The sequence below is a fragment of the Macrosteles quadrilineatus genome, unplaced genomic scaffold (assembly GCF_028750875.1).
Source record: "Macrosteles quadrilineatus isolate MER2022 unplaced genomic scaffold, UCM_ALF_1.0 Scaffold_6__1_contigs__length_79288215, whole genome shotgun sequence".
Classification (NCBI taxonomy): Eukaryota; Metazoa; Arthropoda; class Insecta; order Hemiptera; family Cicadellidae; genus Macrosteles; species Macrosteles quadrilineatus.
The window spans coordinates 251,622-277,793 of NW_026542599.1; the positions used below are offsets into that span (position 1 = coordinate 251,622).

Genomic DNA, 26,172 nt, shown 5'->3' on the forward strand with positions numbered 1-26,172 from the left:
GTAAACAAACACGTAACACTAGAACAGCTGGCTATGAAGAGAATCAGCTGTGTCTTCTATTATTGAGTGTGTGTCTGCTTTTACTTTCTTCCGCTTCGCTTTCTTCTGAACAAAATAATACCGTAAATTGTTAGGGTATAGTTGAAACATCATGTTTTTGATAAATATTTTTAACAAATAAGTTACGATTAAAATAGTTATAATTGTGTGTGATTAGTTATAATTAATTTGAATCATATAGGCCTAATTCATTGTTATTTACTTTGCGAGATTTGCCAACAATAAAGCTTTGAGGTTAATGAGGTTAGGGTTCTCTGAGCTAACTTCATTGAATTAATAACAATAATTCTCTTTTGAAATGGACTCTAAAGCCATAAAAAGTTCTTTGAAACAAGCTAAGGAAGCTATTAGAAGCAATGAGATAGAAACAGCTTTAAAACTATGCAAGGTAGGCTACTAAATTTAAGGTTATAAGTTGGGCCTACTTAATTCAACTTGTTATCCCAAACAGTATGAGACTTGGGAAGATAGACAATCACTTAAATAATTTAACTGCTCATTTCGTTAAACATCTTATGTGTTTCAGCAAAGGGCAATTTTAGATCAAGTAGGTAGCCTAATTTATTTTATTACTGGTAACTTGGGCCTTACATTCTAATAATGCTTCAAAACAACACATGAGCTGTCCACAAATTAAGGCCTCTAATGAGCTCCAGTCGCAAGCTAGTTAAATCTGAGACCAATGTCGTGCCCTTTGCTTCATCAAGGCCTACCACTAGCCTAATTCTAGCCAGTTCCCAACGTTACATAGACATAACTTAAACACGACTAAACTTAGTCTTGTTGTAGCCGAAAATATGTGAGGGTAAATAGATGCTTCCGCCAAGTATAAATCACGTTATAGGATTAGGTTGGAGCCAACCATTTTCAAAATTCCTTAGCCAGTTGACAGATTAGTATGCCAGAAAGTGTTCAGCCAAAACATAGAAATTTAGCTTGTAGATATACGTAGTTTTTAAAAGGTCGTAAGTTTAACATTTGCTCAACGAGACTGACAGCGCATGTTCATCAGTTTCCATCAAGATAGCGAATAAAGTTGTGCTTATGTTGATCAGTGTTTTTATCTTGATGAGTTTACTGTTGTCTTTAGTAGACTTTGAGACGTCCCCTTCCAAATATAGACAGCATAGCCTATCCAAATTCGTTGCCACCGCGATCCACGTCAAAAATGTCACTAAATTTGATCACTAGGCCTTAAACGTGAATGATGAACTGTCAAAGCCGGCATCACATTGTGCAAACTATAACCTCCGAACATTCATATCTCCATCAATTATTTGTAGTAACTTAGTTGAATGTTAGTTAAGTGAGGATTGCTCAGTACTAAATGTTAAATGCAGGAGGCTAGGTCTATCTCAAGCTCGCCGTATGTTATAATTCTTAGTTTGTAATTACCGGTACTTAGGGCCACTATATTATTCTAAAATTATATGCATTTCAAATTAAGTTGTATTTACTTACTACATATACTTTTATATTGTAAGCACTCTGCAGCTGGCTACAAGTATAATAAATGTTATAGATCTTGACCAATATCTTCTGAAACCTTTCCAAACCATTCCTTGAAATTTGCTCCTACATTACCTTACCTATGATAATTTGTAAATAAACATAACTTTTTGGTTATAACGTGTTTTTACACTGATTAAATATATCTCAGCACCCAAAAGTCACACAAAAGTACCAAGATGTGTCACCTAAAGTTAATTGATTTGATTTAAAGCCTTTCAATAAACTGCTATTATAGCCTACTGTACTTCTGAATCATAAATCTAAAGGTTGACTACTACTGTACATAACATGTATTTGATTGAAAATATATCTCAATTTATTTACTGAACATTTTAATTACCGGTACCTAACAAATAATCCCATTATAATTTACCTTGGATCGGATTAAGTTTTTTTGTACTATAGCTTACTGATCTTAATCTATGTTTTAGGCAGTGCTGAAGGAAGATAGAAATAATTATCTGGGCTTGGTTCTATTTGGTGCGGCACTTCAAGAATCGGAGCAGAAGGACCAGGCGCCTAATGCCTACCGTAAAGCCGTTGAACTCTCCCCAGAGCAGCCTTTGGCTTGGCAAGGATTGGCAAACTTTTACGAGAAAGACGACAGCAATAAAAATGCAGAATATTTAGCGCCCGTATACAAGCAATTGCTACAATTGGAGAGGTAAAACTTGTAAACAGTTGTTAACTTAAATAGGCGCGGGAACATAGGCCTAGTTGTTTTATTTCATGTAAAGTTGTGCTATAGAATAGGTTTTTTTTTAGGAATAGGCTGTTTAAGACTGTTTTATTTTTTTTAAAGAAGATGTTTTTAGCAATAAATTTAAATAATTTGAGTAAGCTAATCTTTCCTTTAAATAGCCTTAACCCATTGGTACTGACTTACGAGCGGTCTGGCCATTGCAGGCCCAAAATACGACTTAAGAGCCCAGCTGGTTTTTTTTATTGTTTAAATTTTTTTACTTTTACGATGTTTATAAGTATCCTGCTTATTGTTTTGCATATTTTTAATAATTTATTTTTGTGAACAACAAAGGTTGTGTTTCTACAGAACCATAGACAAAAAGAATTAAATATAGACCGTCAGCTGTGCTGCGGTTACCATAGCTTCTGGCGATTACCGCTGGGAGCGCCATGTAGTTACGGCCTACGCGCTACATAACTTCACGGCGCTCCTAGCGCCAGAACTTATAGTAACCATGGTAACCACTGCATGGCTGACAGTCTATATTTAATTCTTTTTGTCTATGATAGAACACAGATACCCCCCAAAATCAGCTGTGGTAAGGTAAAACAAACAATAACGTTATTGCTTATAAAAGCAAACAACTGTTTGTTTTTCCTACATAGGGAATCAATTGAACTTTATGATAACTAGCTGTTACCAACGGGCTTCACTCCGTTTGACTTCATAAGTAGCCTATTAATAAAACTATGGAATGGTTAAGTTAAGCTGAAATAAACAAAACAGAATACAGTAATACAAACAAATAATCACATCTGATTTAAAAGGTAACTAATTGAAAGAATAACAAACAAATAATAAGTACAGCTGAGGTATTTTTAACATTAGGTATATGGAAAGTTCCCTTTAGAAAGGAATTACGATCTTAAAGTGCAATTTATGAAATAATGGATTGCGTAAGGTTTCTCGTCATGACCAACATTTTAAGTATAAGGTGTATGGGGGTGTGACTTAGTTTTCTCAAAAGTTCATGGGTACTTTGGGATTTATATATGGATAGTGTCATTTGGTGTCTGGATTAATCTTGGAATATTTGGAATAAATTTCAATTTAAATAACTTTTTTTAATTTTTATTTTTTATAATTTAAATTTTTTATAGCCTAATTTTTATTTTTATTTTTTTTTTTTATTTTACACTTTAATTATCCAATTAAAATTATTTGGTAGACAATTTTATTCTGAACAAAATGGCAAAATAATGATTTAATTATTACCTAAGGTTGTCTTTCTATATCAATTGAGAGTGAAGGTCTACAAATTCGGTAAAATTAATCGCTGACCGAGGGCACTGCAGGAAGCACATTAATTCCTTCCCCCAATGGGTTCATGGATTGTGCTGCCTATGTGTTTCTGAATTATGTTTTCCAACCTGAACAAAATTTTAGTTTTTAAAAATTCTGGATTGTTTTGTTTGTAGTTAGAAAAATAAATATGGGTTATTTAGTTGTTGTTACAGTTCAGTCAGAACGTAGTCCATCACAGCCTTTGTGATCACGTTACCACCTATATTAAAATAGATTCAAAAAATCCACAGAGTTTACATATTTGTTTTGCATTTAGTCCTCAAAACAAATTGTCTATACTAGTTTTGTACTAATTTGTAAATTTATTTCAGCGATTCTGCCAAATGGTTTGACATCGTTAACAAACTGCAAGGTATTGTTAACAAATTTTCTAGTGATGATTTCATGGTAGAAATGGTAGCGGAGTACAAAAAGATTGAAGATAACAACAAGTCTGAAGCTATTCGTAAAGTTATTTTACAATATTTGTCATATGTTTATGACATACCGGAAAAATATAGCAGTTTGGTAAGTTAAACTCAGATAAATTTGGGTTTTAACTAGGCCTAACCTTGACTTGATCTAGCTCCAAAGCATTATAGCAATCAAATTATGATTTTAGTCCTAAGGAGAGTGTTTTACTAATAGTTGTCACATAAAAGTAACTGAAGATTTAAAACAGGGTTTTAACACGATCATTGCCAAGGACGGAGGTATACAATTTAATCTTACACATATACTGGCTGTCACTTGGTCAGCAGTACACGCAGACCACGGGCGAAAATTTGAAACAGTGATCATTTACTTTGTAATACTCTGCAATCTTGTTTGTTAATAATATATTCCATTTTTTAAATATTTTTGATAACCTTTTGTAATGTCGGATATTTGAGACACCCAGTCTATAGCAAAGACAATAGCCTAGTGAAAGTTATTATATTTTTCTTGAAATAGCCCAAGCGTCGCATATATGCGGCAGTTCAGTTTTGTTTATGTTTTTGGTGAAAGTAAGTAAAAAAAACAGATTTTTTAAGAACAGTTTATAATTGAACAAATATAAAAGCTACATGGGATAATTTAGCATACATACCGTAGCCGTCGCATATATGTGTCGCCAGTCTATGGCTGGAAACCAGCGGTTGCATATGTGCGTCGCTGGTCCATATGAATGACAAATTTTGTACTATTGTGATAGCGAACTTGTTAACTATGGTGCAGGTAGTTTTTGCCATATGCAATGCTAGTGGCGGTTCCAAGGGGGGGGGGAAGCTAAAGCGGGGGAGATTAATGTTAGGGGTTGGGGTAATGGACACTGGAAAAATAAATGTAAACATACATTTTGTTCTGAAACGTAACTGAGGTTTTTTGATACAGTTTTAGACTAAAAATGGCTTTGTAAAGTCACCAAACGGCTTTAAAAATACTGAATCTTTCAGGGAAGGACCCCTCTGTACCAACCTCTCTTTCTTGGGAAGTGTGTGACACCCCATGTTAGCCAGAACGGATCTACCATGATAGCTAAGTTTTCATTCGGATTTACCTCAAGTTTAACTCAATCAAATGATTTTTCAGTACGAAGAATTCTTCACCCAGTCACCATCAGAATTAGACAGCAATCAACGTCAATTGTATATTAAACTGTTGTACAACCAAAACAAATACCAAGAGCTTTTAGCATTCGCTGAGAATATATCCAATACTTGTGACGATGCGAGAGTCATAGAATTGATTTGTAGAGTTTGCTCAGAACAATTTGTTGAAAACCGAAGCGATGTTGTTGAGTGGTGCAAAACATTGCTTCAGTATGTTACCAAGCTCGTAGAACTTGAGAAGGACAATGTCTATGCGCTTATGGCTCAAGGAACCTACCATATGGCCCAGAATGCTTTTCTAGAAGCGAGGGATTGTCTTCAACAATGTAAGAAATATTTCACCATTTATATTTGTCTAAAACCAAATGTTAAACCTAAATGTTTTTTACTGATTGCTGCATAAATCATGATGAGTAGTAATAAAGTGTTGACAAGTCTGTTTGTTAGATGTAGGGCCTATTAGAAATCACAGATACCCTTATTAGGTTTTACTCTTAATTTGAACAAAGTGTTAAAAGTAAAGTCTGGGTAGCCGAGTGGTTGTTGTGCTCACCTTCAAATCTGAAGGTTGCTGGGTTCGATTCCAAGCGAGATCGTTTTGAGACCCACATGCCATTTGTCATTGGTGTATGGATCACAATTATAATTGTTGATAATTCCTCACTGTTTGGTCGTTAGTTTTTTTTCATTTCATTAAATTAAAAATATTAATTTAGTCATTCGTAAACAAAGGAAAATAATTTAATAATTTACTTCATTTTACACAGCTGATCAATGTTCCTAACGTGTGAAATGATTTAGTACCTTTTTCTCAGATGTGTCTGCTAACCCAAGCGCGTACCACGCAGTAGTCCTACTTGCAGAGGCCTACACACAGCTGTTGTGTAGAGACAAAGCAATGCAATATGTGAAAATGTCCGTAGAACTACGGCCTGAACACCCTGCGGCTCTGGGGGTCCTGGCCAAGGTCCTGTCTACGTCCGAGAGAGAGAAAGACTGGCCTAGAGCTGTCACTCTTGCATCACAGGTAATCGTTTTTGGTCGATGCTGTTTTTGTTGTGTTGGTCATTGTTGTTGTCGTTATGATCTTTGTTTGCTCACAGAGTCAATCAATCAATCAATCAATCAATCTTTATTTGCCATAAGGATACATTTACATATCATTGACAAAGTCTATTTGCAGTTTTCAAACCAAGTCTTAACATAAACAACAAAATACTCTTACAGGCCAAATATTACAAGACTACAAGAGTGTCAAGACTATACGGAGATTGTTTCTTGGTGTGAAACATTACCAAACATATCCTTGGAACCACTAAGGAGTATAGCCCATTTGACTGTGGATAAAAGTATACATCTTTAATACTTTAAAAACTTTACTTTAAAAAGGCGACCAGACCATAGGAATGTAGGTATTTTAAGCCAAGTATGAATGGAAATGAGTGTAGGATGAGAATCGCGATCTTGTAGTCTTGTTAGTGACTAAGTCTCCCCCCTTAGTGTAAGGGAAGTATTTGGTCTGAGTGACGAGTCCAAGTGAGTCCAGTGTCTGTCTTGACTTTAAACATAACATTTCCTGTTCTTAAAATTATTTTCCCTTCCTTCCACTTTACTTTTGAGGAATAATTTCTTACCAGTACTCTCTGTCCCACCTGAAAATTTCTTTTCAGCTTGTGTTCCGACATAGTCTTTTTATTCCATTCAACTTTATCTGCCATCACGTTAAGTTTCGTTCTTATGTCTCTGCCAAACATTAACACATAAGCGGAGAGTCCTGTAGAGTTTGGAGCTTTGCGTAACTGAGTTACGAGAAGATCTATTTTATGCTGCAAGTCTCCCTTGTCTTCACTCATGGCAGCCAATGATTTCTTAACAGTTTGGACAAATCGTTCAGCTTGGCCATTGCTTGATGGGTGAAAAGGTGCACAAGTCCTATGGCAAATTCCATTATTGCTTAGAAACCTTTGAAAAAGTGCACTCGTAAATTGGGAGCCGTTGTCTGTTACTATCATAACTGGCAGTCCAAAAGTTGAAAATAAGTGACTTAAATTTCGAATGCACCAGTCTGAAGAAGTGTTTTTTGTATGTATAACCTCCAACCATTTTGTATGGGCGTCAATAATTATGAAGAAATAATTTCCATTTACGGGTCCACAAAAATCCAAATGTAAGCGATGCCAGGGAGCTGTAGGTTCTTCCCAAGGGTGATGGTTTAATTTAGATGGTTCATTTCTTTTCTGTTTGCATTTGTCACAGTTATTAACCAAGTTTTCAATATCATTATCCAAGTTTTTCCAATATACATAACTTCGCGCCATGGCCTTCATTTTCGACATGCCTAAATGCCCAATGTGTAGTTCCTTGAGAACTTCTTTCTGCAATGTGTTAGGTATTACAACTCGACTACCTCTAAAGATGCAACCTTTATGTAAACTTAAATCATTATTTCGGAAACCAACCTTTTCCAGATTTTCTCCATTTTCTAGTGCTGTAACTATTGTAGCTAGTACAGGGTCTTTCTTTGTATGCTCTGCAAGTGTACATTGTGTGAGAGGAAGAATTGCTATTTGATTCATTTGGAACTTGGAATACAAGTCTTCATCATCTTGAGTTTGTTCAACTGGAAAACGAGACAAGAAATCTGCGTTACAGTGGTCTGAAGTTCTTCTATACTCAATTGTATAATCAAACCCAGCAAGGAAAAGTGAGTAGTTCAATAAACGAGTAGCTGACATTGCCGGTAAGCATTTTGATGGATGGAATATGGAAACAAGAGGTTTGTGGTCCGTCTGAAGAACAAACTTTCGTCCATAGCAATAAGCAAAGAATTTCTTTACCCCCCAGTAAATTGCTGTAGCTTCTTTGTCTATTTGACTGTACTGTTTTTCACTTTTTGATAAAGATCGGGAAGCAAAAGCTATGGGTTGTTCCGACCCATCAGGAAACTTATGGGAAATTACTGCTCCCAATCCATAAGGAGATGCGTCAGTTGAGAGTATTAGAGGAAGTTTTGGATTGTAGTGTGCTAGAGTGTTGTCATTGGCTATGTGCTTTTTAACATGGATAAAGCTGTTTTCACATTCTTGTGACCATTCAAATCGCTGTCCTTTCTGTAGTAACTTATTCAATGGATATAGCTTTTCGGCCAGTCTTGGTATGAATTTGTTGTAGTAATTGGCCATGCCAATGAAAGATTGTATTAAAACTATACATCACTAAGGCTGACATATTCCTTGATTAATAGCCCATACAGCCAATGGTAACTAAGGCACCTACAGTTTATAGTGGAATCCGAACCACATTTTTGCCTTGTAATTAACAATATGGTCTATTTTTTTCAGTTGTTCTGTGGACAGTGGCCACTCTGAACATTAAACTGACAAAGTAATAGAGGCAATAGACAAAAAAAGAATGTATTAATGTTTAAAAATAGAAAGTAGAGTCATAACCTTTTGTACATCTATGTAGTTTGACAAACTCGTGCTTAAAGATTTGCTGTCATTTGCTAATCCTACCAAACAGTGAATTCTGCAAAAGAATACTTCACAAAACATTAAGCCACTCCCAGCTATTTTTAACGAGCATGTATGATCTTTATCTAACTGTACACAAAATTATGAAAAGTTTCACTTGTCTCAAGGTGCTGAAGAACCACCAATCACCTCTAGCAGCTGAAGCACTGTGTGAGGCTCATCTGAGACTGAAGCAGTGGTCTGATCTGTCGTCTGCTGTGACACACCTGTCACACACACCTGGGTTGGCAGCACTGTACCAGCTGGAGACCCAGGTGGAGGGGGGTGATCTGCTACCCTTACTGTTAGACAACACTCCAGACTGTCCCGAGGCTTGGTACCGCCTGGGCTGTCTACACCAGAACAAGGGAGACTTGCAACTGGCTTGCACCGCGTTTCTCAAGGTGAATTGAAAACCAAGACTGATATTTGTTTAAGCCATGAATTGTTTGAATTTAAAAAGAAAAGTGGAACCTCAATGAAAAGGGGGGACATTTTAATCACCACCTCAAAAAATGTTTTACACTATTCTTACTGATGATTTTTGGCACACTAAATGCTTAAAATAAAATACCATATTATACTCCGTTCACAAAATTATTATTAACATAGGCCTATAGATATTGACAAATAAAGAAAAAAATCAAGTCAGCTTGAAAAAAATCAGTTGTTGACAAATCAAGGACTAAATTAAATAATAACAGGTTACGCACCTTGAAGACATAAACATGAATAAACTAAATTAAAAGTAACTTTGTTCCAATATTCGAAAAATCCATTACTACCTGGTATTACCAATAACAGCTGTTGGATGTTTCAGTGTGCCAAGCTCGCACCCCATTGGTACACCGCATATCTGCAGCTGGGCCATATATATGCTCAAGACACTACGATGATGGACAAGGCGAGGCGATGCTATCAACGTGCGCTTGTGCTCAACCCTGCTCATGTAGCGACTCAACGAGCCCTCAGTGATGCCTACAGGGCACTTGGGGATGCGGTGAGTTACACCACTTTGGATTATCCTTACACAAACTTTATACTTTATTATTTAGTGAAGCTAAAAAGACAAACAGACGACACAACAAACAAAATTAAATAATCTAAGGACAGTAAGAGTGATTTTTTTTTTTTAGAGGTTGGCGGCCTCTTTTATCCTTGCATTTGCCCGTCCACATAGACTAACTGCCCTGCGTGGAACGTATCCAGCAAAGCAAGGGGTGAGCCGGTACAGTACAAAGGTGAACTGGACTGATAAAATGTTTTTGGCAGTGACCAGGATCCGAACCCACGACATCGCTGACTTGGGCCTGAAGTCTGTGATACTACCGACTGAGCCACCGACTCACCCATTCAAAGAAATAAAACTATGGTCAGACTGGAAGAAAACATACTGGGGGCAATAACAGAATACAAGATTACAAATAGTGCCCATTAAAATAACAACTTGAGTGGTCCAATGTTGGCCATGAAATGAAAATAGTAAAGTAATATTATTCATAAAAAATTGTATTATTTCTGTGTTCAGTAGAGTGTGTTGGTTACAGAAGAGCAACCTAGAGCTGCTACAGAGTGTGTGTCAGACAGGAGACGGTCGCTGGGCTTGGCCTAGACTAGGACTGCAACATTCAGACCTTGGAGACACAACCGCTGCCATTAGCTGTCTGAGGACTGCTCTCAAGTCAGACCCTGACGACAGGTGAGTTACACTGTTGTTTCACAGGGTAATTGTGGTCTGCATGTGCCACACTTTTTTACTTTGGGTTAGGTCGAAAACGGCCAACTTGAGGTTTACTCACAAGTTACAGTTAAACCTCTATTAACCGTCACCCGCAGGACCGGGAGCGTAAAGGTTAAGTGAATAGACGGAAACAGAAATCCCGTTATTAACCTGTATAATAAGTTGATTTTAAATGGTTTGGAAGAAATTAAACCCTGGACAGTCATGTTTAATCACAATGGTACATACACTTTTCTGCTGTGCTGTACGCGGCGTCAATTACAACTCATCAAGTACTGTAGCAAGGTGTTAGATAACAGAGAATGACAGTTGAAAAGGTGACGGTTGATTGAGGTTCTACTGTACTTAGTGTTACGCTGAAGAATAAAATCAAAATACTCTCTCAAAAACAACTTGATCTTAGTTAAAAATTTACAAAAAAATGTTTAGTAGCCTATGCTAAAAAGTGTAATAACTATTTTTGACAAAAAACTCTTAGGCTACGGTACTTAAAAACTTATATCTGTAGCTCAAACTGTTTCTCCATCACAAAATTGGTACTAACCAACAGTTGTCAGCAATGAAGCAGTAACAATTAATTGATATACGGGGCAGTTCTTGTACGATTCCAATGTCCTTACCTCCACACTTGTTATAGCTAATAACTATTGTTTTACACAAACAAACATGCCTGTTAATGCCTTTTAATCTACATGCTCACTTACAGTCATCTGTGGGAGGCGCTGGCAGACGCATACCTAGCTAGAGGTGCCAACGGATCAGCCCTCAAGTCCTACCAAAGGGTCCTGGACTTACGACCAGGGGCGTTCTATCCTGCTTTGAAAATTGCCACCATCAAACAAGTAAGTGTAAACAAACTATCTTAAAGAGATGATGGTTCTAAAGTTGTGTTATTTCATGATGAAGCATTTATGGTTTGTGAAATATTTCTTGTGAAACAATTTATGTTTCTCCGTACGTTCAAGTCCTGCAAAGTCAGCACCTGAAAACCCGGTTGACCAGTCCAGATTTCTTGGCAAACGCTGAAAGAATTTTACGTCAGTTTCACAGAACCTTAAACCAGTGTTTTTATGACTTTTTAGACGAGGCTAATGGCGAACTACTACACCCTTAAGCTTGATTACAGTAGAACCTCGATTATCCAGTGTAATGGGGGGGAGGGAGACCACGGATAACTGAAACCACGTTAATCCAACATGACATAAAACACCCTTAAAATGCTGAAAACTATATATTAATGTCATAATTTGCATTTTATTACATCATGAAAATACAATTAGTAGGCTTTTGCGCAATCATGATATGTCAAGTTAATGACCTTGTAAAAAAAACCGGAACGTCTAAAATCACAGCTTACTCAAAATTTTACTCCAACAAAAAAATATTTAACACTGTACAGTAACCCAATAAATCATGTAAAGAACAGATTAATAGAAGTTCTAGTACTTACTATTAATTACTGCTACATGCTGTTTTAAGACAGGAGAATAACGTTATGTCGATAAAAACATTATATAACTCATAAACGAGTATAAAACCATAGTACTTAACGATAATAATAACAGTCGTAAAATTAGATTAAAATAACAATGACATAAAAACATCGCTTACTCTTTCTCTTTGTTATTCTATTCTTTCATGGGTTTCTTTTCATAACACACATTCAACAACTTGTCATGGTAACCAAAGGCTACAAAAGTTGCCATGGTTACCAAACACCCAACCACAAACTGTTGTGACATAGCAAACACACAGCAGACGTTTAAGGAAAGGAGTAGACTTTTAGATAATTGTCAGTGCAAGTGGGTATCTTGACCTTGAAGCTATTGACGGCTATTTCTTTGTTTTGCTTCAATTTATTTTTGTCATGAATGAACTGTTGCTTCAAAAGCAATAAAACTGTATATAAAATGGTTGGAAATAGTTATATTGAGCATTTCAACATATTAGACTAAAGAAACACAATTTATAACATTTTCTTGGTATTTTTGAGGTTATGTAACGAATTAAAGAGGTCTATATTGACCACGGTTGATCCGCCGCCCGGTTAATCCGCCCCCCGTTAATCGAGGTTCTACTGTAGTTACATAGTATGTTGTCTGCAATTTGGCCCTAGTACTATTAGCGAAAAAAATACTAAAGAACGTTTCACCACCAGAGAACCTGATGACCGAAGTACCACTCAATAGCCTGGCAAGTCAATTAGCACAGTAACAATTTTTTTCAGCAATGGATTTTCTTCTTTAACAACTTGAATTTATGTTAATGGTATTGTAAATGTATTATCTATACGCGGTAAATGGAAGGAAAATGTACTATACAATGTTTCAACTTTTGATGTGATGTCTTTTCCCAACAACCTGGCACCTGGAGTTACATGGAAAATATTGATGGAAAATTTGTTCTTCATACGTGCAACCAGAAGAGAAAAGTTCTGGAAGTAAAATGGTTGAAAAAATTTAAAATTATAACCAAAATGAGGTCAATAGTAGTTATTGGTGGTTTTGTATGGCTTTGAAGAAGGCTTTTTAAATAAACAAATGGACTGTGTTTGTAGTGATTGTTGAATTGTGTTCAAAATTAATTGACTTAACCAACAAACTAATATACATGAGAGTATTTATTTTGTCTTAACTATTTTCAGATAACAGATCTACCGCATGAAAGTCTACTAGAGTTCCGAGAGTTGGTGAGGGAGAGACCCACCTCTATCTTGGCGTTGAAGGGTCTCTGTGACACGTGTTTGTGTTTAGCCAAGGACTTCTTGCGTCAGAGACTGCTAGGATTGGCTAGAGATAGGCTGCAAGAAGGGCTGGGCGCCATGGGAAGGTAATAGGAATAGTGTTGGGACATGTAACGGCATTTCAGATATAATTTGTTTAAAAAAAGTCAAATTGTGTGATTGATAAGTAATGCAAATTAAATTAATTCTACAAAAATGATTTTTGATAGTTGGAAAATAAATTTGGTTGGTACTATGACTTGAACTAATACTAATAAGATAGCCTATGTAAGAGGGAGCTGCCTCTTACACCTTCTATGTGATATGAACTATTGATGCCAACTGCATGATACCGTCCTCGCCCTGCCGTCCAAGTTTGGATGAGAAATTTCCATGGATAGTAGAGTCTAGTAGAGTGAAGTAGAGTCTGTTTATTGGCACATTGGCCTTACACGGAGGGAATTTGTAGAATGAATCGACTCAGAAGATAAAAACGTTGCTCTATTTGATGTAAAAACCCTAGGATTTATGTATAATATGACAACGATAAATTATTTACATTCAAATCAAAGTATTGATTCGAAATATATGTAACAAACACTATAATTAATTACACTAAACGACGGTGTTATTTCCAGTGCCATCCAAGAGAGACCAGACATAGCTTGTCTATGGCAGCTGGCAGCCGAGTGTATGACTACGACAGCCATCTTGCCTGGGACTTGGAACTCTCTCTCGCTGCCGGAAGTTCTCTCTCCTAAAGTCAAGACTCTCCATGGGTTGCAACTGTTGGAGTTGGGGGCTCGGTGAGTAGATATACCTGAGTTACCAAGTTTTAACTGAACAAATATAGAAAAATCAAGCTGGATAGCTGAGCAGAGATGTTGTTCTCGTAATGACAAGTCTGCCAGTTCAATACTGGGGGAAGTCATAAATAAACAGGTGGTAGTAGTCAGTGACAAAAATACATGAAGCAACCACAATATTCCTCACCACAGTATGTTGTAGATCCCGAACTAAGCTGGAAAGGGATGTGACAGAGAAAACCCTTACTGTATGTAAATTGATTTGATTGTTTATGATAGTTTGTGTTAGTCTAACGATTGAAGGTTTTTCTTTTATTTCAGATTCTTTTGTCGCAGTCTAAAGCTGATCAAAAACGCTAACACAGCCAGAGTTTGGCATTGTCTTGCTCTTAACTATCGTTATCAGGTATATATTGAAATCATTCTTTGACATTGACACTAGTGTAGAAATAATACCCTTAGACCGATGTTGGATCTTCAAATTTTTGATTGCCAGGTTATTCTATACAGTATTTGAAAGGATGTGTTTTAACCTTTTTACACGATATCTAGGGTTTAAAAGAGATCACATGTATTTAAACTGCTAATATCACTCTCTTTGTAGTTTGTTTTATAATTCCACAAGTTCACTTATATTATTTTGTACTGAATGAAAATATGTTTTTTTTCCTCAGGCTATGTTAACTCCGGTCGGAACAGACGACAGGAAGACTTTGTGTCAGAAAGCGTCAGCAGCAGTGAGAGAAGCGGTAAAGTGCAATCCGCGTGGTTGGGAACACTGGAACCTTCTTGGAGTCATTGCAGCGTTGCCAGGTAAATTGTGATTGTTTTTTTTTATGTGGTCGAGTTATTTTTTTGTATGTATATGTGAACAGTGGTTTGCCGAACAGGTAAGATCGGGTCTTAGGAAGAGGCTGTTATGTTGTTTTAAAGTTTTTCAAAAATTGTTTTTTATCAAATTTTTACCCTTATAACATGTAAATGCATAATTTTCATTCGTCTTGTATAGCATTGAAAAAATGTTGTACAACCAAAGGTTACAAAGAAAATTTCAAAAAAACTACACTACATTCAAAATTCCCATGTAATTTCTTATGGAGAAGTACTCATTAAAATATAATGCTATTTAAATTGGGAATAAATATGTCTTGTTAATGAGAATAGTTTTGTTATCAGACAAATTGAAGTTTGCTTAGTTAGCAGGTTTGATGCAGCGGGGGTATTTTATTACTGTCTATGCTATTTGACTTTATGGGGCGCGTTTTAAGTCAGATAATCAGGCCCTATTTTAATATTTTATAGATAGAATACATTGTTGCCCACTGACTACTTCACTTTATATGATTGCGTTTTGTAGAGGTGAAGAACTACCGCTTGGCTCAGCATGCATTCATCAAAGCTACGATGGCCGATGAGTCCGTGGCAGTTCCGTGGGCCAACCTGGGCGCCTTGTATCTCACGCTGGGCCGGGCTCAGCTGGCCAACATGGCGTTTGGAGCTGGCCAGCGGACCGACCCTGAGTACTGCCCTAGCTGGCTGGGACAGGTAACAAAGCTAGACATAAATACAATTGTACATTACCTTACCTATGTGACCACTCAAACCTCAATAGCTTTTTGGCCTCACCAACAACAAGTCGCCACCTCTCTCTGTCTTTCATTCTGTCTATGCTCTTACTTTCCCTATGTCTCTTCACACCTGGTCCTGCCATCTTAGCCGAGGTCGTCCTAGTGGATATCTTCCTAGAGGGAGATTTTCAGACACCATTCTTAGCGTAGAACCATTGACTGCAGAACCCTCTTCTCTTCTCTTCACTTGACAAGCCCATCTCAGTCTCCTACTTTTTATTTGTGCTATTATGTCTGAGTCTGTATAGACCGTTCTTTGATTCTCTGTTTGTTCTGATCCTCCACACCCAATTTTTGTTGATGGGACCGTAGATTGTTCTTAGTATTTTATTTTCAAAAACAATTACAGTATTTTCTTTTTGTTATTCTTTGCCAATGCCCAGGTTTCAGATCCGTACAGTGCTATTGGCTGTATTATAGTTTTATATAGAGTTTTGATTTGGTTCCTCCTTGTATTGACAAATAAAAGTCTATTTTTTAGCAGTGGTTTAAGGTCCCAATAGCATTTATTCCCCAGTAATTATCTGGCGTTTATCTCTACTTCTTCTTTATTTCCTTGGTCTATGGTCACTACTAAGTACTTAAAACTCTGCAGTCCTTTTGAATTTATAGTCTCCAACTTGTAAGGAGTGTTCCACGTCAAAATCTTCCACATACAATTCTACAATATAAAATACAAGTTAATCAGCCACTGTAGTTATTAACACCTGATCCGTCATGTTACCAACTGAGCCATCTACTCACCTTGGTCTTTATGCTTAGGTATTTTCCAAGCAGTCTCGGTGATCATGACAGACATTTATTTGCATTGTTGTTTAAAGGCGCTGATAGCAGAAGATGTGAAGCACCAAGAGACGAACGAGCTGTTTCGCCACACTACGCAGCTCGGATTCAACGCAGAGTCTTGTGTGGGCTACGCAGAACATGTGTGTCGTATTCTGCAGAACAGGGAGTACAAGAAGGATCGTAACTCTATGTACTTCATTGAGAAGATGCACGCCGTGCCTCTTGCTGTTGACGTTCTCACGTGGGCTACAGGTAAGTAGTTTATATCTGACAAATGGTATACTCCAGGCCAAGATTGTGAACTTAAGTGGTTAGCAGCTAGCTTGCTTTAGAACAAGTACATGTAGGCTATAGGACACACAGAAAACACAATATTTTGTCCCTTGTCAAGTGTAGACAAAGTCCCCCAGGGGAAGAAATATTGCGTGTATTCTGTGTGCTATGGCCTACTTTGACTTTCCTAAGTTAAGCCAGCTGCCTTTATTCGGATTTCTGTGAAAATTATTTTTAAATTAGTTCATAATAAATGGGTAAAATATAATCTTAAAGTATTTCAATTAGAGATTTGATATTTAGTTTCAAATTTCAAAATTGCAGGAGGTACTGATAACTGTACGGTGTCTTTAAAACCCGACCCTAACTCTCAGTTCACAATATTGAGGTGAGGCTTATATCTAAGATTGCAATAATGATTGCAGATGAAGTAGAGAACGATGCCTGCGGACTAAACATGCTAGGCTGTCTGTTGGAGAGGCAAGGCTTGTATGGTCCTGCTGTCCAAGCACTCAGTAGAGCTGTGAAACATGTCTCGGCTGACCACAAGGATAAGGTAATGTATACATAGTTTGATTTTGTTAGTGTAAATTCAGACTTCCTAGACATGTTTTGTAAAGTTAAGCTTGTTTTTTCAATATTTTTTGTGGGGTGGATTGGGTCGAATTTTCACATGTTGTAGCACCACTTATCTCAGTTAATCATAGGGTACACCCTGTTTGGGTTACTTCAGAAAAATTGGGTGAATAATCAAACATTTTACTTTTATGACGGTTAATGGTCTTGTATTTTCCCCACAATCATTGCAACATGGTGATCTTTTTTCGTCATCACAGCGACCCTATGAGCATCTCTCATGATCACATTTATCTAACTACACTACAAACTTAAAGTAAACAATGGAACACTGTTCACTAAAAGACTGTCGTCCACAGGCTATTAGCAATTATCGCCGGTTCCACAATTCAATTACATTGTACAGACTCTCATCTAAATTCTTGTAAAGTCCTTGGGTTTCCCCATTAATATGTCAGTTGGATACCCTTGTTAGTATCTCAGATCACAAAATTTATTTGAAATTCTAATACCTCTAGTGAAGTTTTTACCCAAAAAGTTGTTTGGAATAGCTGGACATTCAGGTGAACAGGATTCTGGTATACAGTATTTCCTTTGGCCTCATGGTATCCTATCCTCTCCCGGGAATTTATACCCTTACTTACGTGATACTTGGAAGTCTTTGATGGGTCTTCATTTTTCTTGTTGCCCTAATAATTGAATAATTCTTTATCAGAATAGTAAGGCCTCTTGTGAAGGAAATCTTTTAATTTTGTTTTCAAGGTGTCGTTAATACTTCTTACTTTTATTGAAATATTTTGGAATGCTTTTATAAACATGAATCTGGTCCACTTTTTGCAAGGCTTGGTATGACTGCCTACGCAGACGCTTGCACCTTTGAGACAAAGTAGTGGGGCATGTCCAGATTTTTTTGTGTCAAAATAGTATGGCTTTTTTCTTCCCTCATTAATTAATAATTTGTATCAATCACCCTATCTGGTCCCTGTTTGTTCTTTAGGTGATGGCTAACTTTGCCCGAGTACTACTCAAGGCTGGCAAGACGGAAGATGCAGTGCAGGTTTACCGAGGAATTGGCAAGTTCGACATTCATTCTCAGTGCGGCCTTTCCCTAGCTCTTTACAAAGGTAGGTGTCAAGCCCTCAGTTGCTGGGTAGCCGAGTGGCTGCGGTACTCCCTTAGTAATCTGAATGTTGCCGATTCATCCTGAGAAAAAGTAGCAATTTGGTTAAAAACTGAACCTACTAGTGATGGTTGAAACCAGAAATTTTGAATCTTAAAAATAAAACCGAACCTCTAGGTATTAGTAATTTTGTATGTGGTGTGGGTTGATTTTCAGGAATTTTGCAGCAATGTTTATTAAAAATCAATAATAATTACACTGGGGAAGGGGATTAAAAAAATAAAATTCCATATCTCAAAACCTAAACAATTAAACATGATTGAAATTGCCTGGTTAGGTTAACAATAAAATAAGGAAATAATAAAATGTTAATTTTGCAATCCAAACTGAAAGAAATTTTATCTAATTAAGGACTTTTTCTTGTTCTGATTACTAATTACTATACTGTTCTTTGTGTTGTAATCTTGTTATTTTATATACTTTTCCACCTGAGAGCGAAATCAGATTTTTGAATCCAAAACGTTGAACTTTTTTTACCAATACAATGTCTGCAATAATCCCTTAAACAACGTAAATATATCCAGCTGTGTGTTTGTCCAGGCAAGCAATACCAGGAGGCTTATGAGGCGTACGAAGCTGCACTGAACTGGTGGGCTGCGGACGACGAGACCAAGGCACATTTACATGTCGCGCTGGCGGCTGTCGTCTACAAACTGGCCGGGCCTGACAAGGCTAAAGCTTTGCTGCTTCAAGGGTAAGCAAGCTTTGATGCTCCCTAATTCCTTTATTACTCCTAGGCTAGTTGCAGTAAAAAGACATATTGTAACTATGATCGGAGAATTGTGGTGTAATAAAAACAGGCACTGTGAGGTGGATGAAGTTAAAAGAAATCTGGGGGTAATGTGCAGTATACTTTTAGATCTGATAACCTAGATTTGTTGACCATAAATTGAGGGGAAAACTTTATCAAAATAGGTACAGTAGAACCTCGATAGTTCAACACTTTGTGGACTTAAGGGGTGTCTAACTATTGAAATGTCGAACTATAGGGAGTAAATGGAGTTTAATATACAGGAAAGTAAAAATACAAGTTTTATATAGAAATCACCCAAATTTATTAAACACTAAAAACTAAAAACCTTAACAATTTCACTGTTCATTAGTCTCAAGTCAACAATAAATGACAAATTAATGTTCAAGACAACTTACATCACAATACCATTAAATTTCACTTGACAAAATATTTTGTGATCTTTGATTGTTTTTCGCTCTGATATCTGGAAAGAACTGGTCCTGGCCATTGACCAGCGGACGTGTCAAAACAAAATATTGATCGCTTATGTTTAGACGGGTAGCCTCAGCCCGTGTCGAACTATTGAAGGTTTACTGTATAATGAAATTATTGAATCACTGGTATATAGAGTTCACAGGGTTAGCAATCACAAAATGATTATTTAGTTGTACTCTAATAAAAAACTACCACTAGAAAAAATTATTGGTTTGAGCTCCAGCAAGTGGATTAGGTATCTATTATTTTAATATTTAACAAAACAATGGGGTTGTAATTTATTAGTTTCAGGGTGTCTAGTAGTCGGGAAAATCGGGAAAGTCGGGAATTAGTCTTGAATTTCAAAATGGTCTTGAAAATCGGGATTTAGTCTTAAATTTGATTTCAAAGTCGGGAATTTTCGTGATTTTGCCGCGATCGTTGTCTTGCGTTTACGTGACTGCAAAAAGCCAATGATGATGTCTACACGGCCTCGGGAAATGTTCACGATTTTGCCGCAATAGTTGACGACGACGATGACGTTTCCGTGACCGCGGGAGATGATGATGACGTTTCCGTGACCACGGGAGATGACGATGACGTTTCCGTGACCGCGGGAGACGACGATGACGTTTCCGTGACCGCTGGAGACGACGATGATTTCTGCTCGGCCGCGGGAAATGTTCATGATTTTGTCACGATCGCGGACGACGAAGATGACGTTTCCGTGACCGCGGGAGACGACGATAATGTCTACACGGCCTCGGGAAATGTTCATGATTTTGCCGCGATCGCGGACGACAACGATGACGTTTCCGTGACCGCGGGAGACGACGATGATATCTGCTCGGCCGCGGGAAATGTTCATGATTTTGCCGTGATCGCGGACGATGACGATAACATTTCCGTGACCGCTGGAGATGACGGTGATGTCTAAACAGCCGCGGGAAATGTTCATGATTTTGTCACGATCGCGGACGACGACGATGACGTTTCCGTGACCGCGGGAGATAACGATGACGTTTCCGTGACCGCGGGAGACGACGATGATGTCTACACGGCCGCGGGAAATGTTCATGATTTTGCCGCGATCGTGGACGACGACGATGACGTTTCCGTGACCGCGGGAGTACGATGATGTTTCCGTGACCGCGGGAGACGACGATGATATCTGCTCGGCCGCGGGAAATGTTCATGAGTTTGTCGCGATCGCGGACGACGACGATGACGTTTCCGTGACCGCGGGAGATGACAATGACGTTTCCGTGACCGCGGGAGATAACGATGACGTTTCTGTGACCGCGGGAGACGACGATGACGTTTCCGTGACCGCTGGAGACGACGATGATATCTGCTCGGCCGCGGGAAATGTTCATGAGTTTGTCGCGATCGCGGACGACGACGATGACGTTTACGTGACCGCGGGAGATGACAATGACGTTTCCGTGACCGCGGGAGATGACAATGACGTTTCCGTGACCGCGGGAGATAACGATGACGTTTCCGTGACCGCGGGAGACGACGATGACGATTCCGTGACCGCGGTAGACGACGATGATATCTGCTCGGCCGCGGGAAATGTTCATGATTTTGTCGCGATCGCGGGAGACGACGATGACGATTCCGTGACCGTGGGAGACGACTATGATATATGCTCGGCCGCGGGAAATGTTCATGAGTTTGTCGCGATCGCGGACGACGACGATGACGTTTCCGTGACCGCGGGAGATGACGATGACGTTTCCGTGACAGCGGGAGATGACGATGACGTTTCTGTGACCGCGGGAGACGACGATGACGTTTCCGTGATCGCTGACGACGACGATCACGTTGCTGTAACCGCTGCAGTCAATGATGATGTCTAAACGTACGGTACATAGAAGATTTCATGAAAAAAAAACAAATTTGCTAGTTTGAATTTTTTATTGCTGCATTATTTCTTTACTTGAAAACACCACATTATCATAATACTACTTTATGACAAAGACAGGGGTTGGTGTAGTATTATTCAGAAAATTTGGTTAAGCTATAAAAATTGGTATCAGTATCAAGAATCGAGAATCGATACATTTTGGTATCAACACGCACTAATTGTTGAAAAAACTAGTCTTGAAAAATCTGGAATCAGTCTTGAAAAGTCTGGAATTAGTCTTGAATTTTATAATGGAAATAAACTAGACACCCTGTAGTTTTCTCATTAAAATTAATCTTTTATATTTAATAAAATATACAAAAACTATTTTTATTACCTTGGGTACATAGACAAATTCAACTAATGTATGCCCTATCTTTTCCAGTAATCAATTGAAGCCACAATCTGTTTACGGATTGTTTGCCGCTTGTTCCCTGGGAATGCTCAAAGGAGACATGGAATTAAGCAAGTTGATGTTGAAGGAAATGCTCAAATACCAGAACGAAGAGCATTATATCTCACATGTTGCTCTATTTCAAGCTTACATCAAGTTTATCCAGGTAATATGTTTGAGAAGCTTGTGTTTGTGTAAATGATTGAGAATCAGAATAGTGACAAAAAAGTAGGAATTTTGTTTTTCTACTACAGTGCAATCCAAAAAATTGTGTAGTACAGACTGATAAGGTGCAGAGTTTGAGATATCAAATTATTGAAACTACTGAGTACTATTGTTTGCCTTCATAGTGGCTTGCTTGGTTAATGTTCTATGCAACTTATGCACAAATTATTTGCTGGTTAGCGAAAAGAATCTTGACTGCAGATTATTGGCTGCCTTGTTTGTAGATTTTACTGGATTTAATGTGACAATTGACAATTTTGTTAGTGTGAACTCTCTTTAAATATTCTGTTCTTGTTCCATTAACAGAAGAAAATTATGAACACTGTATTACAAGATGAGTCGACTGTAAAAGCAATAAATCCAGTTGCGAGAAAGGGGCTAAACAATACATTATTGGATATAAATAGTCGTGTTCATTACTTTTTGATGATTTTTAAAAATGTTTCTATACTTTTTTGTTTTTTGTAAGAGAAACTGTCCACTATCTATCGTCAACTTTTTGTTAGATAACATACAGTAGACTCCCTTTTATCCGGACTCCTTGGGACCAAGGCCAGTCCGGATAACGGGTTTTCCGGTTAAACCAACGTCCCCAAAAACTTGTTAAAACGGACTGTTTACTGTGATATTCAACTTAAATTTTAGGAGAGCATTGTATTTAGACACGTGATCACTGGTTTCAAATCTTTCCACGAGAACAGTCGTTTCAGTACTGCCCACTTCCTGCCGATGTAGTCTGGTTAAAGCAATGTGCTGATGAAAATTGTCTGGTTAAAGAGATGTCATTTCTGCCGAGTGTAGTCCAGTTAAACCGATGTCCGGTTAAAAGGTGTCCGGATAAGAGGGAGTCTACTGTAGAGTTTTGATTTGGTTCTCCTTGATAATTCTCATCTGGCATCTGGGTCTGGTACCAATCTTGCCTGGAATTGAACAAGCGACCTTGAGATTTGAAGGCAAGCACTAAAACCAGTTACCCAGACATATTGTTATGAAACTGTCGTCCAATATTTTTGTTTTGGATATTTTTTTGTCCCTATGAGCAACGGAAAATGTTCAAACTCAACTCTTGGTTCGCAGGGCGACGTTGCTGGCTCGGTGAGCAGTATGAGTAAGGCACTCCACCAGCAGCCTCAGCAACCTGCGTTGTGGCTGCATCTGACTCTTCTGATACTTCAGAAGCACAGTGTTAGTGCTGACCCTCCGCGCAGGTTGAGTGGCGCCGCACGGTGCGCTCAAACCGCCATCACACTCGGTCACTCCTACATGGACGTGTCCAAGGTAAGATACAACTGTGGACCCAGCTGTGTCTGATCATTGGGCTTTTAATACATGATGACTAATGAAACAGCTGATCTTAGTCAGTTACATCGCTACACAGATTATCAGACTCCATTTTACACTCAACTTGCTTTCCTATTCAGCTTAAAATACGGACACAATTGTGCATTGCTGTTTTAGAGAATTGATATTGATAATTCTGGAAGTAGTAAGAGTTAAGGGTGACGAGATCAGAAGAGGGATAGTTAGGGTTTAAAGGGTAGAGTAGAAAAGCTAGACTGAGTTGGTTAGGACATTTGGAAGGAGAGAATTCCTTTGAAAATTGAGTTGATGGGAGTTTGTAAAGGAAATTGTGATACCATGGTGTTTTTTTTAAAGGGCCTGTTTAAGGCTGACAAAACAGTTCCGGACTATAGTCTAGTGCCCCAGGATGTGAAGGTAGGACATAATAGAACAGATAAGAGAAGATGAAGAGGTTCATTTGACTACAAAATTTAATACCTTTTGTAGGTGATGGCGTTGGTCAGTTTGAGCTATCTGCAAGGAGGGGACGTTCCTAGAGCTCTTGTCGCAAGTAAGCGAGCCGTCCACTTATACCCTCACATTGGCGAGGCCTGGGCTGTCTTGGCTGCGTCGTGCTGCGCTGCACGACTCGACACTCCGCTACGACCAATCATCTCACACGCAAGACAAAACACCGAGCTTGAACGTCCACTCGCTAAGTGGATGAGCAACTTTGAACGGAAACTCGCAATTTCTGCTTCAAGTTAAAATCCAAATATGTTTTTGGTATAAGATTTTTTAAACTTTTTTTATTAATCTTAATTTAATGTAACTTGTTCCTGAGGATTGTTTAAAGTATTTTTATTATTTATCAGTTTTCAATGTCTTGTGCTATGTGATCAAGTTAAATTTTTATCTTTTTTATTAAAATTCAAATCAATTTTATCCAACTTGAATATATTCTATTCAGTGTGTTTTAAATTATTACAATACATTTTTATTGAATTTTTGATTCCAAGCGAGATTGTTTCTAGATTCAGATATTTGTTTATTATTTTGTTAAAGTTAGTGTGCTTTTAGCGAATTTCCCTAAAGAGAAGTAGCTATTAACGTAGGTGTCACGATAAGACCTAGGTCCGGGACCGATTTACTTTTTCATTTTGATGTCCCAAGAGGCAAAAATAACTTGAGTAATTTTTGTCCGATTTTGATGAAATTTGGTTTAAAGGTGTAAGTAGGCGGAATAAACTTGAATGAGTTTGCCATGATCGGACCATGGGAATGGGGTTTTATGGGGTAAAAATTGGTTTTTCTCATTTTTTACTCCCAAAACACAAAATTTCCCAATTTTTCTATGGACTTTTTTAAGAGATAAAAAACAAATAATTTAGTATATCAAAGTGTTTTTGTACAATTATTCGTAACGGAAAAATTTAAAATTCCCTTGTTATTCTTATAGAGAATATTGTAAAATGTTTGTTTAGCCTATGCATATTTTTGATCAAACTTGGCAAATTTATCTATCTTACACTAAGCTATTAATATTTTAGTAAAAAAAATATGCTTATTAATTAGTTTCCTTGTAGCAGCAAACCTAGGTACTCGTTAAACTTAATGTTATTTAAATAATTGAAAATCAATTTAGGCAAATGGCAATTTCCATTCGGCAGGTTTGCTGCGGTGGGGGTATTTTTACTCTGGACTATCAATCAATTATGTAAAAATGCCATTAATGCTGCTAATTACCAAAACGTCAACATTACATAGTAATTAAACCATTCTCAATATCGTTCTCTTTTAACAACAAAAATAAATACACCAAAAATAAAACAAATAAATAAATATGACATTTGCAATTTTCAAAAGTTACAAAATAAATTAACTTAATAAATAACTTTTTACCGTCATCCTCATCAGTCACTTTTATTTTTCCGATGACTTTCAATGGCGAACATTTGTTATTGTCATAAATAAAATAAATGCACACACAAACAGTAAATAAACATTATTGATTGAAAATGAATCGTTGTTCATGGACTGAAATGTTGTGTGGATAATGATTTATTTTAAGCCTTTTAAACTATTCAGACTTTTTCAAAGTTTTTAATTAATGAGGATGATAGTCCTTTTGTCCTTTATTTATTTATTTATTTATTTTAGATAAAATGCTATTATTCTGTTAATACAGCCAAACACACAAAGGCCTGAATATGAACCGTCTCCACTCAGTATTATTTTTTTGTCTTGCTCTCCATTTTCAGATGCAATTTAATGCAGAGGTTCAATATCTTATATGAAATTAATAGGTTATAGTTAGTAATAAACTTATCAAATAATTGTAAATAATCTCCTTCTGCATGTGTGTATCATTCATGAAATAGTTGCAAATACAATTTGGTACTTATACAAATATATTTTTTAACTTTTGAGATTATATAGCTGGCTTAATATATTTTTAACTAAGATATTTAAAATAGCTAGGAGATGTGATATTTAAAATACTATTGTCTTAAAAAGTTCTAAATATTTTTAAGCTCATGACTTTTGAAAAGGCTGAATTCCAATGTTGGATACAAATTATGATTATTTTATTTACTTATGATTCTTTAAGATACATAAACTATTTTTTAATTAATTTTATGTATGTTTATTTCAAAATAAAATATTTGTGAAAGAATTTAAAATCTTGAAGTAACTGCGGTAGTTATTTATTAACTCCCATATCCCTGGCAATTT

General features: G+C 37.2%; 1 protein-coding gene across 1 annotated transcript; it reads left to right on the forward strand.

The window, feature by feature from the left end:
- The first annotated feature begins 203 nt into the window (after positions 1-203).
- On the forward strand, positions 204-24,274 carry LOC128997331 (tetratricopeptide repeat protein 37-like). Its single transcript, XM_054422963.1, has 21 exons — positions 204-448; positions 2,004-2,236; positions 3,934-4,129; positions 5,174-5,519; positions 6,009-6,220; positions 8,834-9,109; positions 9,526-9,705; positions 10,253-10,404; positions 11,153-11,288; positions 13,091-13,275; positions 13,807-13,974; positions 14,296-14,380; positions 14,649-14,787; positions 15,332-15,519; positions 16,424-16,640; positions 17,087-17,217; positions 18,235-18,361; positions 18,958-19,111; positions 21,922-22,096; positions 23,233-23,433; positions 23,944-24,274. The coding sequence occupies exons 1-21, from the start codon at positions 359-361 to the stop codon at positions 24,202-24,204; spliced, it is 3,852 nt and encodes a 1,283-aa protein (XP_054278938.1). The 5' UTR covers positions 204-358; the 3' UTR covers positions 24,205-24,274.
- Positions 24,275-26,172: the final 1,898 nt, after the last annotated feature.